The 16,298-nt window shown below is 49.0% G+C and overlaps 1 protein-coding gene across 1 annotated transcript; it reads left to right on the plus strand.

Annotated features, from left to right (window-relative positions):
- The first annotated feature begins 1,474 nt into the window (after positions 1 to 1,474).
- On the plus strand, positions 1,475 to 2,410 carry LOC118260754 (olfactory receptor 14A16-like). Its single transcript, XM_035571216.1, has one exon. The coding sequence runs from the start codon at positions 1,475 to 1,477 to the stop codon at positions 2,408 to 2,410; it is 936 nt and encodes a 311-aa protein (XP_035427109.1).
- Positions 2,411 to 16,298: the final 13,888 nt, after the last annotated feature.

Below are 16,298 nucleotides of genomic sequence, written 5' to 3' on the forward strand. Positions count from 1 at the left end.
CTGGGACAGAGAGAGCTCCTGGCAAGAGGGCCCTGGTGCAGAGAGACAGCTGTGCCCAGGAGCAGCTCCTCTGCACAGCGCAGCAGGGCTGGGGGCTCTGACCGCAGGCATCCAGGCAGAAAGGGATTCCAGGGAGCCTGGAGGGTGCAGGCAGACGAGAGGTCAGTGCAGGAGAAACCTTCATAGTTCTGCACACAGTAAGTCTCTGGCTGCAGGACAGTGCAGGGGAGGTTCCTGGAAGGAGCTCCTGGATCCAGGACGTCTCTGCCTGGCCAGGAACTGCCAGGATGTCTCTCATGGCTTGTGCTGTGTGGAGGAGAAGGTGCTGCAGGGCACCTGCAGGGGTGCCCAGGGCTGTGGTGCAGAGCAGGGTCCTTGCTGTGCCCCAGGGGCTGTGTGCCAGGGCAGGGCCTCTGCCACCTGCCAGTCTCATCACTCAGCCTGCCCGGGGAGCCCAGGGGCTTGGACGGAGGAAGGGCAGGGCAGGGGCTGCCTGCAAAGAGAAGGCACTTTCTGCACTCTCTGCCTGCCTTTTCCTGCTCTGATTTTTGGGCAGGCTTTATGTTAACAGAGTGGTTGAATTTGCACAGGTGACTGAGTTTCTTATTGCATTGAACCGAGACATAAACAGGTTAGTGACGAACCTCAGAATATCTCTTCCCTTCTCTCTACTTACAGACTGCACCAGGGGTTTTCTGAGCTGTTTGTTAAGGACCTGCAGACAGGTAGATGTCCCCAGACTGTCCCTATCCCCAGGCGATGTCTGTAGGACAGAGCTGGGCACACAGCTGGTGGGATGGGGTCTGTGAGCATGGACAGGAGGAGACGTGAGGACAGAGAAGCAGCTGCTGGGAGGGAAAGCTGCAGGCAGCAGGGACATGGGCAAGAAGGATAGCTTACAGAGGATAGCAGAAGATAGCTTAGCAGAGGATAGCTTACAGTCAGTGCTATATCCAAGATCCCTTGATCTGCCCTTGTGAATCAACATCCTTGCCATGTACTTGTCATTGAATTCTGCACAGCTGTGCTAAAAGGGAGACATTTCCATCTGCACTTGAAGATGGTGCCCTCTTCTCCCAGCAAAGCGCAGGTGATTTTCCAGCACAACCTCTGAGTGCAGCCATTCCCCAGCTGAGTGCTGCAAGCAGCCAGCAGCTGGGCACCAGGGGATGGACAGAGCAGCCCTCCTGGATGTGAACTCTGGCTGAGGTTTGCACCCACAACAACAACATTTACCACTGCTCTGGAGCACAGGTGGCCCATCGGGGGCTGATGGGCAGAGGTGGCTGCTGTGTACAGGACACTCAGCGAGCACAAAGCAGGGCGCCAGCCAGGGACAGAGAAAAAGGTACCGTGGAAGGAAAGGGAATGTGAAGGCTTTTATGAGTAAGGAATTTAGTATTGCTCAGAGAAATTTCCCCCAACAAACTATATATTTTTCTTCTTTGGCAGTTTCCTTGATGAAGGGCAGCAAATGACCAACAGCAGCTCTGTGAGTGAGTTCCTCCTGCTGGCATTCACAGACAAGCGGGAGCTGCAGCTCCTGCACTTCGGGCTCTTCCTGGGCATCTACCTGGCTGCCCTCCTGGGCAACGGCCTCATCCTCACCGCCGTAGCCTGCGACCACCGCCTCCACACCCCCATGTACTTCTTCCTCCTCAACCTCGCCCTCCTCGACATGGGCTGCATCTCCACCACTCTGCCCAAAGCCATGGCCAATTCCCTCTGGGACACTAGGGCCATCTCATTCATGGGATGTGTTGCTCAAGCATTTTTTCTCTTTTTCTACACAACCGCTGAGTTTTCTATACTCACCATCATGTCCTATGACCGCTACATTGCCATCTGCAAGCCCCTGCACTACGGGAGCCTCCTGGGCACCAGAGCTTGTGCCCAGATGGCAGCAGCTGCCTGGGGCAGTGGCTTTCTCGATGCTGTCCTGCACACTGCTAGTACATTTTCCCTGCCCCTCTGCCAAGGCAATGCTGTGGACCAGTTCTTCTGTGAAATCCCCCAGATCCTCAAGCTCTCCTGCTCAGATGCCTACCTCAGGGAAGTTGGGGTACTTATGTTTAGTTCCTGCTTGACCTTTGGTTGTTTTGTTTTCATAGTTTTCTCGTATGTTCAGATCTTCAGGGCAGTGCTGAGGATGCCCTTGGAGCAGGGATGGCACAAAGCCTTTTCCATGTGCCTCCCTCACCTTGTTGTGGTCTCTCTGTTTCTCAGCACTGCCATATTTGCTTACCTGAAGCCCCCCTCCATCTCCTCCTTGTCCATGGATTTTGTTGTGGCAGTTCTGTACTCAGTTGTTCCTTCATCTGTGAACCCGCTCATCTACAGCATGAGGAACCGGGAGCTCAAGGATGCAGTAAGGAATCTGTTTGGATATCTGCTTCTTCAGCATCAATAATGTACCCATAATACTAACAGGACTCCTAGGTTATTTGGGAAAATGTTAGGACAACCTTTTGTTAATATTTGTCTCAATATTTTGATTTTGATTTAAATAATACTATTTTTAGCCCTCTAACTCTTAATTATTTTATTTTCATAGAATTGTGCTTCTTCTGTAGATAAACACAATAAAGACCCAGTAATGGGTGAAAAGGCAATAACTTACCATGTCCCACTAGCAGGCTGATGCACAACCAGTCTCAGAGAAAATGCTACATTGGAGAGCCTGCCCCACGTTTTATTGGTGAGCACCATGTTATGTGTCATGGATTGTACATTTGGTCAAGCTGGGTCAGCTGTCACAGCAGGTTCCTCTCTAAGCATCTTGTCCACCCACAGCCAACTCGCTGGTGGGGCAAAGTGCAAAGCAGGAAAGGCCTTGATGCTGTACAAGCAAAGCTCAGGAATAGGGACCAAGGCAGTGGCTGACCAACACTGCTCTGGTCACATATCAAAAACACAGCACCACAGGGGCTGATCTGCAGAGAGCAACTTGGTCCCAGCCAGAGTCAGTAAAAGGCCCCATGCTGGACAAGAAGGCTCGCTCTGAGCTCTGGAAGGAGTCAGGAAGGTGCTAATGTCAGAGTGTCAGCTGAGAGGCAGTGCTGGCCAGTGGGGCCAGGAGAAAGACTTGTATGAAGGCTGTGAGAAACAAAGAAACTCAGGGCTTTAGCAGATACTTAAAGTCCTGCCTGAGTTCTCAAATGGAAAGCAATGTATATCTGTGCGTGGAGTAAGTGGTGAATCCTGGGACTGGGGCAGGGCTGAAGGTCCCTGTGTGAAGCTGGACTGATGGAGAAGTGTCCATCTTGCAAGTGTGCCTTAGCCTAGAAGAAGGGGCCTGCCTGCAGTGTGGGATGGCTGGGCTGTGCTCAGCCATGCCCCAGGAGCTGACCTTGCTCTCTTCCTCGCCACCACTCCCCACATGGGGCAGGCCCTGAGGAAACACCCCTGAGCCTGGAGATGCACCAACCTGTTGCAGTGGGGTGCCACTACTGCAGGGGAAGAGGGGAGGGTTGGAGAGACACGTGGGACCTGCAGGTAAGAGTGGTGTGTGCAGAGCATACAGGGACATCTTCAGAGGCAGCGTGAACCCAGGAGAGAGCAGTGAATGGAGCCCGCAGAGTGTGAACCTGTCCAAGGTGGACTGACCAGAGCTCAAGTGCTCAATCTGGTGTGAGCAGGCAGAGGAGAGCTCTGCAGCCCCAGGGCACACAGCAGCCCCAGCAAAGGAGTCTGGCGAGTGATTCCTTGCAGCCCTGGGGTAATGGCAGTGACCCCATGAGCTGGGTCTTCCTCCCAGCCTGCCCAGCACGGCCCTACAGAGTGCCCCCATGCCCCAGGCAGCACAGCCCCCTCGCTCTGCAGAGCAGCACCGCTGAAAAGGGGGTGTTTTGTAGGTGTGGTATTATGAGCTCAGTGGTGCCTCAGAAACAGGTCCAGCAGGAAGTAAATGGCTGTTAAATGGCCTGTGAGGTGACTGTCTTCTGACGTAGCCAACAGGTTGTCATTTGACTCCTGGCTGGGATCTGTGCCATTAGGCTCACATCTGCGAATGTACCTCAAAGGCCAGCAGAATGCACTTGCTATGCATGTAGTTTGTGAGATCAACTCTTCCTACGTATCTGGGAAGCCCCATAGAGGAAGAGGTCTTGGATAGGGGTTGTCATGTCAGAGGTGTCAGCTTTTGCCTAAAGTCCTCCTTCAGGGCTGCTTTCAGTTCTCTATGAAGAAATGGCCACTGCCTTCACAATGCCCGGGGGAAACTGAAGCATGCATGAGGGCCTGGGAAAAGTTACCCTGGATCCATAGGACTCATTCTAGTGACGCGCGGAAAAGACTCCACAACCATAGGGTTGTAAAGTAGGTATACTTTACTGCAGTGCACTGGGCACACTGGGAATAGCTTCCCTCAAAAAAGTGCGCACCTGCCCGGTCGTCTCTCACAGTTTTATACATGAATAACGTTACATATTACATGAGCTCTAATATATATCCATTATTTTCCCCAAAAAGGCAGACTTCTTCCAAGTACTCATTTCCATACTCTGCGCCCTTAGCTCCTCCCAGTTGTGCCTGCGCAATGTAGGCTGGTGGTCGTGGGCAGGGGTCTTTCAGGATGAAGGCAATGAGGAAGAGGAGGTTAAACTTTTTACCTTTCTGGACTTTGACCTTCTGTTGGACAGTATTTAGGCCTTTTTTGCTTATCTTTGCCTTGTTTCCTGCCAACAAGTTGTTCATCCTTCCCTAACGAGTTGTTCGTCCTTCCCTCATCTGTTGGCCTTGAGCGATATCTTCCTTTTTGCATCTGCTTCTCATAAGGTTCTCATCTACATCCCCGATAATTAGGATATTTTTAGGTTCTCATCTACATCCCTGATAATTAGGATATTTTACCATATATGTAGCTAAATATTAATTCAGATAAGTTTTAGCATCTTCCCCATCTCAATTCCCCCCTTTTATTCTAAATTAAGTAAATTCTTTTACTTACTACTTATTCCCGGCCTCCTCTCTATACCTATTTGTAAGCGCATATTCCTCTGAAATATTGTAATATTAGGCAAACAAATATTTCGAAAAATAACAGAACCACAAACATAGTAAATAATTGTTTTAACCATGTCAAATTCGGTAACCAGCTGGTTAGTTTTTCCCATAATTCAGTAAACCCAAGCTAGGTGTCATCCTGTGACACCTCATGCAATAAGTGAGTATGTTTCCATATCTCCTCTAAATCAGTTTCTACTCTTTGGAATTGATCAATATACGTACAGCAACTCTGATATATTGCAGTGCACACCCCCCCTTCCTTCGCTATTAATAAATCTAATGCCATTCGATTTTGTAAAACCACCTTATTGAGAGATGAGACTTCTCCCTGTAGTGCTTTTATCACGTCTGTGGTGGAATTCTCCATCTGTTCTAATTCAGCTGAAATATTTACTATTGTCTCTTCCAATTCGCTTACTCCTAAGCTAGAAATTAACCATCTAACGAAACTATGGTATCCTGTAGGTCTTTCTACCAAAGGATTTAGTGGGATTGCTCGAGTTATGTGTTTCCGTGGGGGACCTTAAGATTCCCGTAGGTACTGCAGGCCCATTATAAAAAGAATTGGGAGGTGACAAAGATTCCCCTATACAGAGACCCTTCCAATTAGGTGGTAAATTCTTCCTTGCCCTCCCATCACCACATAGCCACCAATGCCCTATTCCTAATTTGCACCCACTTTCCGAAGATCCGTCCACCCCATACTCCTCATCCGGGTCGTATGCTACTTGGATAGTAATATTACAAAATTACCTTAAATTGGCTAGATTATATCCACCTACATTTACCGTTTTTGAACGATCAGGTTCCTGACCAAAAGTAAGCCCCAAATCACACAAGATCTTTTGTTTGCTGCTATTATCGTCCCCCATACACCGACTTTTAACAGTAACATTTCCCCATGCTTGTAAAGCGAATTTCGGTCCCTCAGGGAGGGTATAATCTACCCGTTCCGTTCCCCAACATTTAGTGGATCACATCTGATTACTATATAATGCATTAGTCCAGTTTCCTGTGTGTATCCCATACAGCGGGATTTCCATATTGCCCCTCGGGAGTGCAGTACATATCCAACAGTCAGATAAATTTAAGGATCGGGCCACTCTTTCAGTTATGTTTACATAGGAGTTTTCCTTCCATGCTTGAGATGATGCAATTGCAAGCAATGTCCGAAATCTATACGTCACCTTTTCAATTTCAACTTATTTGGCCCTGTTGTCTTAAGTGTCCACAGACCTCGTGTTGACTTCTTGATTCTCGTGTGGTGAATCCAAGCATGTTGTTCTTTAATTTTAACTGCGGCGTATGACGTAAGGAGCACCTGAAAGGGTCCTTCCCATTGGGGTTCCAGAGTCTTTTCTGCAAGAGACTTTACATGTATATAATCTCCAGGTTGTACATTGTGTATAGGTCTATCCAAACCCCTACACCGGGTTCCAGCTACATATTTTCCTATTTTGTCTAATTGTTTCCCTAACGCCACCATATAGGATGTCATAATTTCGTCTCCTGCTTGTGTGGACATCCCCTTCTGTATTTCATAGGGTCATCCATACAGGATTTCAAAAGGGCTCAGTCTCTCCTTTGCTCTTGGCCTTGTTTTCATGCGCAAGAGAGCCAGAGGAAGAGACTGAGGCCAGGCCAGATTAGCTTCCTGTCCCAATTTTACAATCTGTTGTTTGATCAAGTGGTTCATCTTTTGTACCTGGCCACTCAACTGAGGGCAATATGGGGTATGAAGTTGCCAATCTATAACTAGATGGCGGCTGATTTGTTGTACTATTCTTGAAATAAAGCGCAGTTCCCTATCAGAGGATATAGTAGCTGGTACCCCAAAACGTGGTATTATTTCCTGTATTAATATTCTTACCACCTCCCTAGCCTTGGCTGTTCTAGTAGGAAACGCCTCTGGCCAACCTGAAAAGGTGTCAGTTAATAGCAACATATATCGGTACCCCCCTTTTCTTGGGAGTTCTGAAAAATCAATCTGCCATTGTTGTCCAGGCCCATTACCCTTTCCAATTTGGCCTATCTCTAATTTTGGAGTATTTTTGGGATTAGTCTGGAGGCAAAGGTCACACTGCTGAGTCACTTGTCTCACAGTGGTATATAGATTCCTTGCTTCTCCGATCATAGATTCTCCGATCAAATGTTTATATAAGGCTTCTGCCCCCCAGTGCCTCTTTCTATGTTCCTGTCTTATCAAGGGCCATATCATATAACAGGGAATAATTATTTTCCCTTGGGGGGTAAGAGCCCACCCTTCCTCATTACAAGAACCCTCTAGATCAGTAATTAATTTCTGATCTTCCTTTGTATATTTAGGCTTACCTTCCAGGGAGATTTGCCCATCGGGGATCAGGGCCCCTTCTCTTTTTACCTCCTTTTTGGCTGCCTGTGTTGCCTCTCTGTCCGCCAGCTCATTTCCTTTTTCCAATTCTGAGTTTACTTTTTGGTGTGTTCTGATGTGCATGATTGCCACTTTTTCAGGGAGCTGAACTGCTTCCAACAACTTCAAGATTTCCTTTGTGTGCTTGATGTTTTTGCCCTGTGAATTCAACAATCCCGTCTCCTTCCAGATCACTCCGTGTGCATGTACAACCCCAAAGGCATATTTTGAGTCCCTATAGATGTTTGCGATTTTGCCTTGGGCCAATTCCAAGGCACAGGTCAGAGCAATTATTTCTGCCTTTTGTGCAGAGTTTTTCGCAGGTAAAGGCCCGGACTCTATTACCTGGAGTGGTAACCTGCAGTGGTAATTGCATACCCAGCATGTTGTTTTCTGCTGATGACGTAGCTGCTCCCATCAGTGAACCAGTTTTCCATGTTTTCCATAGGATTGTCTTTCAGATCTGGACAGCACGAATATATTGCTTTGATGGTTTCCAGACAGTTGTGATACGCTGGTTCCCCTGTGTTCCCACTGAGAAAAGAAGCTGGATCGACAATGTTAGTGACTACAATTTCCACATCATCCTGTTCCACCACTGTAGCCTGATATTTCAAAAATCTTTGTGGGGAGAGCCAATGTCCACCTTTTGCTTCCAGTACTGCAGATACCATATGGGACACTAACACAGTCATTTTCTGGCCCCAAGGTGAATTTTCGGGCCTCCTGGATGTTTAGTACTACGGCCACAACCTCTCACAAGCATCCAGGCCATCTCTTTGCAGTTGTGTCCAATTGTTTGGAAAAATAGATAACTGCTCTAAGGTATGGGCCCAGGTCTTGTGCTAATATTCCCAGTGCAATTCCCTGCTTCTCGTAGGAAAAAAGGAAAAATGGCTTACTCACATCTGGGAGTCTCAAAGCCAGAGCTGACATCAGGGCCTTCTTCAGTAGCTTGAAAGCTTGTATTGCTTCCTTGTTCCATTGGGGGCATTTCTGTTCAGTAGTTGTGAGTGCATACAGGGGTTTAACAAGCAGTCCATAATTATAGATCGTTTATAGTGTATAAATAAGTTTTAGCATCTTCCCCACCTCACTAGATCTAAAAGTTGGAGGCAGGAAGCACAGTTTTATGGTGGTGAAAAGCTGCTGGGCACATTGCGTGGGGTGCTCCTACAGGCATTTGTATCCTTTTCCAACATGCCTAAGGTGCCGCGTCTGTCTCAGAAATGGAGTACCCAACAGAGGTGAGACAGATACTCTGAGATCATGAAAGCCATCAGAAAACTGCCCCTAAGAAGATGACTTATATGGGGAGGTCAAGACAAGCCCGGACAAGAGAGATATGGGATTTGAGGGGGGGAATAGGAGCTTGGCCAGCAGAAATTAATGATTTCAGGGACGTTAGAAGGTTCGCAGAATCACAGAATCGTCGTCTAGGTTGGAAGAGACCTCCAAGACCATCTAGTCCAACCTCTGTCCTAACACTAACAAGACCTCCACTAAACCATATCACTAAGGACTACATCTAAACGTCTTTTAAAGACCTCCAGGGATGGCGACTCAACCACTTCCCTGGGCAGTCCATTCCAATGCCTAACCCTTTCAGTAAAGAAGTTCTTCCTAATATCCAACCTAAACCTCCCCTGGCGCAACTTTAGCCCATTCCCCCTCGTCCTGCCACCAGGCACGTGGGAGAATAGACCAACCCCCACCTCTCTACAGCCTCCTTTAAGGTACCTGTAGAGAGCGATGAGGTCTCCCCTGAGCCTCCTCTTCTCCAGGCTAAACAACCCCAGTTCCCTCAGCCGCTCCTCGTAAGACTTGTGCTCCAGACCCCTCACCAGCTTCGTCGCCCTTCTCTGGACTCTCTCGAGCACCTCCATGTCCTTCTTGTAGCGAGGGGCCCAAAACTGAACACAGTACTCGAGGTACTGGCCTCACCAGAGCCGAGTACAGGGGGACAATCACTTCCCTAGACCTGCTGGCCACTCTGCTTCTTATACAAGCCAGGATGCTGTTGGCCTTCTTGGCCACCTGAGCACACTGCTGGCTCATATTCAGCCGACTATCAACCAGTATTCCCAGGTCCTTCTCAGCCAGGCAGCTTTCCAACCACTCCTCTCCCAGCCTGTAGCGCTGCTTGGGGTTGTTGCGCCGCAGGTGCAGGACCTGGCACTTGGCCTTGTTGAACTTCATACAGTTGGCCTCAGCCCATCGGTCCAGCCTATCCAGATCCTCCTGCAGAGCCTTCCCACCCTTGAGCAGATCGACACACGCACCTAACTTGGTGTCATCTGCAAACTTACTGAGGGTGCACTCGATCCCCTCGTCCAGGTCATCAATAAAGATATTAAAGAGGACCGGCCCCAGCACTGAGCCCTGGGGGACTCCACTAGTAACCGGCCTCCAACTGGATTTGACTCCATTCACCACAACTCTTTGGGCCCAGCCATCCAGCCAGTTTTTAACCCAACGAAGCGTACGCCAGTCCAAGCCACGAGCAGCCAGTTTCTTGAGGAGAATGTTGTGGGAAACGGTGTCAAAAGCCTTACTGAAGTCAAGGTAGATCACATCCACAGCCTTCCCCTCATCCACCAGGCGTGTCACTCGGTCATAGAAGGAGATCAGGTTCGTCAAGCAGGACCTACCTTTCATGAACCCATGCTGACTGGGCCTGATCGTCTGGTTGCCCTGCAAGTGCCGCGTGACGACATTCAAGATAATCTGCTCCATGAGCTTCCCTGGCACTGAGGTCAAACTAACAGGCCTATAGTTCCCTGGGTCTACCCTCCGGCCCTTCTTGTAGATGGGCGTCACATTTGCTAGCCGCCAGTCGACTGGGACCTCTCCTGATAGCCAGGACTGCCAATAAATGATGGAAAGCGGCTTGGCCAGCTCCTCCGCCAGTTCGCTCAGTACCCTCGGGTGGATCCCATCCGGCCCCATCGACTTGCGTACATCCAAGTGCTGTAGCAGGTCGCCAACCATTTCCTTGTGGATAATGAGGGCCACATCCTGCTCCCCATCCCCTTCCACCAGCTCAGGGTACCGGGTATCCAGAGAACAACTGGTCTTGCCGCTAAAGACTGAGGCAAAGAAGGCATTGAGTACCTCAGCCTTTTCCTCATCTTTTGTAACTAAGTTTCCCCCCGCATCTAGTAAAGGATGGAGATTCTCCTTAGTCGTCCTTTTTGTGTTGATGTATTTGTAAAAACTTTTTTTGTTATCTTTAACGGCAGTAGCCAGATTGAGCTCCAGATGAGCTTTGGCCTTTCTAATTTTATCCCTGCCCAGCCTTGCAACATCCTTATAGTCCTCGTGAGTGGCCCACCCTCTTTTCCAAAGATTATAAACCCTCCTTCTTCTCCTAAGCTCGAGCCACAACTCTCTGTTCAGCCAGGCCGGTCTAGTTCTGCGCCGGCTCGTCTTTGGGCACGTGGGGACAGACCGCTCCTGAGCCATTAAGATTTCCTTCTTGAAGAGTGCCCAACCTTCCTGGACTCCTCTGCCCTTCAGAACCACCTCCCAAGGGACTCTGCCAACCAGTGTCCTGAACAGCTCAAAGTCTGCCCTCCGGAAGTCCAAGACAGCAGTTTTACTGGTCCCCTTCCTGGCTTCGCCAAGAATAGAGAATTCTACCATTTCGTGGTCACTCTGCCCAAGACAGCTCTCGACCACCACATCTCCCACCAGTCCATCACTGTTTGTGAACAGAAGGTCTAGCGGGGCACCTCCCCTGGTAGGCTCTCTAACCAGCTGCGTCAGGAAGCTATCTTCCACGCTCTCCAGAAACCTCTTAGACTGCTTTCTCTGGGCTGTGTTGTGCTTCCAGGATATGTCTGGGAAGTTGAAGTCCCCCACGAGAACAAGCGCTGACGATTTCGCGGCTTCTGCCAGCTGCCTGTAGAACTCCTCATCTGTCTCCTCATCCTGGTTCGGCGGTCTATAACAGACCCCCACCAGGATGCTTGCCTTGTTGGCCTTCTCACTGATCCTAACCCACAGAGACTCAACCTTATCATTCCCAGCCTCAAGTTCCTCAACATCAAAACACTCTCTAATATAGAGAGCCACACCACCACCCCTTCTGTGCTGCCTGTCCCTTCTGAAGAGCCTATAGCCAGGCATTGCAGCACTCCAGTCATAAGAGTGGTTTCAGGGACGTTTCAGGCAATGTTGATTCTGCTGCAACTCTGACTTAAAACAGTCATGTAAAGCCCTTCCCCTATTTTAACCAGTGAAATTAATCCTTAAACCTAAATACTACTCCACACCCTGACAGGAATCCACTACTCTAATGCCTGACCTCAAAGTATAACTTGAAGCCAAAACTCCGCCCATAGCCTCTGTCCCTTACATTTACTCTCTTGCTCAACCTGATCCCTGCCCTTAACACTAGCATTAAAATGCTCTATTTAACCCTAGACTTCTAGGCAGACCTAAACAAAATCCTAAATCTCAAAGCTTGCCCGTAACCAGAGGCCTTACACCCCAAGCAGAACACCAAACCCTTCCACTACAATTTTGCCTAAACTCTAACACAGAAAGGTAAGCCTTAATCACTTAATCGCTGCCCAGGAGGCTCCCGTAGTGCAGGGGCTTGCAGATGGCAATGTAGCTGTCATAGGCCATGATGGTGAGAAGGGAATACTCTGCATCAAAAAATAAGACTAAAAAACGCATGTTTGTAGCACACCCTTGATAGGAGATGGCCCTGGTGTCCCAGAGGGCATTGGCCATGGCTTTGGGGACAGTGCTGGAGATGCAGCCCAGGTCAAGGAGGGCAAGGTTGAGGAGGAAGAAGTACATGGGGGTGTGGAGGCGGTGGTCGCAGGCTACGGTGGTGAGGATGAGGCTGTTGCCCAGGAAGGCAGCCAGGTAGATGCCCAGGAAGAGCCCGAAGTGCAGGAGCTGCAGCTCCCACGTGTCTGCGAATGCCAGCAGGAGGAACTCACTCACAGAGCTGATGTTGGGCATTTGCTGGTTCTGGGTATGGGGTCCTGCCCAAGGAGGAAAAAGGCAGGCAGGAAGTACAACAAAATTATCTGGAAAGGACTATCTGCCTATCAGGCAGATGTTTGGTAGGTCCCTTTCATGAGTTTTGATTGATGCTGCCTGAAGTTTTCCATGGGAGCAGAGGTCTCTGCTCTGAGCAATGCAGGATTAGTCCATTCTTACAGCAAGAGGTGAAGAGAAACACTGGGTAATTTTAGATTCAATTCACTCCTGATCTCCAATGATCAGGATCTCAATGATCTCCAATGATCTCCAATGTGATTATCCACATTGTTGGTCCCAATTCATCCAACCACACAGCAGGGCTGTGGGTGTTTCTTTTTTTTTTGTATAATTTCTTTCCTGCTGCACTACAAGTGAAACCTTGTAGATCCTCAGAGTCAAAGGGAGGGTCCCTTTAGTACAGAGTGTACTTCAGAGAGGATAGCCAGTCTGTCCATCAGTTGTGGTCTCTTCTGCTGGCATGTCTTTGAGCTGCAGGACAATAGCACTTGGAGGTTAACCTGAGAAGAGCCTGAACATTGCTGAGAGCAGAAGAATCCAGCTGGGAGCAAAGGAATCCAGGCTCAAAGTGCACATCTCCAGACACCTCACCCTGTCCCCATGCTCCCCTTCCCCCAAGCACACCGAGGGCTCACTCCATGTGCGTGTGAAACCCCCATCCCCAGCCAGCCTGGAAACAAGAACAGCAGCAGCACGGCCAGGTGGAGAAGCCAGGAGGAATGGCAGCGTGCTGCTGCCAGGGGAGGCAAGGCCAGGGAGGGACACACGGACATGTTTGTACCATCCTTGCCAGGAACTTTTTCTCTTACCCAAATCTCCTCCCTGTCCACATTCACAGAGCACATCCCCACAAGCTGTGTGCTCTGCTCTGCCCTGCAGAGGACTTCTGAGTACAGGGCACTATCCATGCACATCACGAGGGTTGCAGTTCCTAAAGATCAGCTCCAGTAAGCACTAAGGAGACTACAAACATGATGTTGGTGTAGCCTGTAGGCTGAGGTGTGGGAAGGGACTTTATGAATTTCATCGCTGACATACAGATCTCTCAGTGCAATGCCCTAGGAGTCTCAGTCTGCTGTACAATCCTGAAAATCCATTACCATGAAACCTGCCTCCCCCCCTCTGAAGGAATCTGAAAGCATAGAATACAGAAATAAACCTTACCCTTCAGATACATCAAGCCTTGGTCTTCCTCTTGAAATGCTCCCTCATAAATGCCATTCTCTAGAACATCTTCTACTCTGCGCTGGAGAAACCAAGAGAACCATCCTGACAGATGCCTTCAGGCATCAGATGTGCCAGCAGTAGAAGACCCCTCTGGCAAGTAAATCTGCTTTGCCTAGCTCCCTTCCAGGAGCTCCCCTTGGGCCCAGGAGCCTGGCCCAGCTCAGCTGCACAGCACCCGACCATGGCATTGCTTGCTCTGTGCCATTGGGCTCCCTCGAGGTGTCCCCAAGGCCTCAGGGCTGACAGCTCCTGAAGGCAGCAGGGTCTCTCCTGAGGTGTGGTGTTTGAAGCAGGCTGAACTCATCACCGACTGCTCCTTTCTGAACACGGGAAAGACTGATTTTAGAAGTGTGATTTGTGCTATTGGACTGTGGTTGTCAAACATAATTTTGTGGTTTATCCCAGCAGGCAGCTCAGAACCAAACAGAAGTCTGCTCACCAACCTCCCTGTTGGGATATGGGAGGGAATCAGGAACAAAAAATGTCCAAGATCACGTGTTGAGATAAGGACATTTTAACAGGACAGAAAGGGAAGAGAAATAGTAACAATAATAATAATTATTATAATTATAGGATGTACAAAGCAAGTGATGCACAATGCAATTGATCACCAACCACTGACTGATGCCCATCCCATCCCTGAGCACTGGTCCCCCTGACCCTGGCCAGCCTGCATCAGGATCTCCTGTGCAGGTCCCTTGACCTTTTTTGGTTTTAGGGCAAAACCAGCTTTCAGAAGGATTTGGATTATTTCCTTCTGCTTCTCAAAAACGTCTTCTGCTGTTACCCATATGATGATGCCATCAATGTACAGATGGTTTCAGGAGCTTCCCCCTGTTCCAGGGCAGTCTGGATCAGTCCATGGCAAATAGTAGGGCTCTGTTTCCAGCCCTGGGGCAGTTGATTCCAGGTCAACTGGACGCCTCTCCAAGGGAAACAAACTAGTATTCATTTTCTCTAGTATTCATAGTATTTTTTACTGTGTTTGGAGGACTGCGCACTGGAAACTGGAACAGCAATTTCTCAGGAGAACCCTTTTGTGAATGTTTTACCTTGCAATTCATGTATCTGTGCCTCTAGGATGGAAGTAGATTTTTACTCCCATTTGTTCGTGTCCCGTCCCTAGTCACACAGGTAAAACCAGAGGGTGGCACATGGTGTGTACCAGCCTGTCCTGGTTTCAGCTAGGATAGAGTTAATTTTCCTCCTAGTAGCTGGTAGGGTGTTATGCTTTGGACTAGGATAGGAAGAATGTTGGTAACACAGATGTTTTAATTGTTGCAGATCAGTGCTTACTTTTCCGCTTCTTGCTCTGTCCTGCCAGTGGGCAGGCTGAGGGTGCAGCAGGAGCTGGGAGGGAACAGACCCAGGACAGCTGACCCAAACTGGCCAAAGGGGTATACCATATCATCTGACTTCATGCTAAACAATATATAGGGGTGGCTAGCCGGGATGGGGGGGCCAGCTGCTCGGGGATAGGCTGGGCATCAGTCAGTGGGTGGTGAGCAATTGCATTGTACATCACTTATTTCATACACATTATTATTGTTACTGTTATTATTATTGTTGTTGTTATTATTATTATTACTATTATTATTTTCCTGTCTTAATAAACTGTCTTTATCTGAACCCACAGGTTTCATTTTCCCATTTCTCTCCCCGATCCCAGAGAGGGAGGGGGGAGGGTGAGCGAACGTCTGTGTGGTGCTTAGCTTCCGGCCGGGTTAAACCACAACAGAGAGGTGCTGGCTGAGCTGCTGACATAGTCATAAGACCTATCTCAAAGACCTTGGAAAGGACAAATTGATCAATGACATTCATTGGGACTCAGAAAAGGCAGATGTCAAACCCATTTTCTATTACAAGCATGACCAGAAGGATGATTATGCCTAACCAAGAATTAAAATGCCAGCCTTAACCCTAGCCCTCAACCAAGAACTAAACAAAACGCTAACCCACAAAGTTTGCCCTTATCCTACACCTTGAGCAGGCATCTTGAGCAGAACACCAATCCCTCCCTCAAAGGCCTTGCCATTCCATAAGCCCTAGAAAGTGACCTCTAATCCTTAAACATTAAATTGAACACCTAACCCCCAAAGCCCTCCACCACATACACAGCACATCTCATCTTCAACCCCACTCCTACCCCTAACTTCAGCTGTTTGTCCCCTTGGGGCAGGGCAGGCACTGAGAGATCCTTGAGCAGAGTCAATCTCCATCTTTTTATAACCTCCCTTTAAGTACTGAAATGCCACAAAGAAGTCATTCAGGAGCCTTCTTTTCTCCAGGTTCAGCATCCCCAGCTCTCTCAGCCTTTCTTCATAGGAGAGGTGCTCCAGCCCCTTGATCAACTTCGTGGCCCTTCACTGGACCTGTTCCAACAGATTCACATCCTTCTTGTGCTGGGGCCCCAGACCTGGACGCAGGACTCCAAGTCAAGCCTCACAAGGACAGAGTAGAGGGGGACAATCACCTGCCTCCACCTGCTGGCCACTCCTCTCTTCATGCAGCCCGGGATGCAGCTGGCCTCCTGGGCTACAAGCGCACACTGCTGGCACATGTTGAGCTTTTCATCCAGCAGAAACCCCAAGTCCTTCTCTGCAGGGCTGCTCTCAATGAGTTCTTCTCCCAGCCTATCATCCTGCCTGGGATT

This window comes from Cygnus atratus, unplaced genomic scaffold (genome assembly GCF_013377495.2).
Source record: "Cygnus atratus isolate AKBS03 ecotype Queensland, Australia unplaced genomic scaffold, CAtr_DNAZoo_HiC_assembly HiC_scaffold_37, whole genome shotgun sequence".
Lineage (NCBI taxonomy): Eukaryota > Metazoa > Chordata > Aves > Anseriformes > Anatidae > Cygnus > Cygnus atratus.

Bases quoted from the DNA above. Each gene is read 5' to 3' on its own strand.
- LOC118260754 (XM_035571216.1), top strand. From the start codon at position 1,475: ATGACCAACAGCAGCTCTGTGAGTGAGTTCCTCCTGCTGGCATTCACA.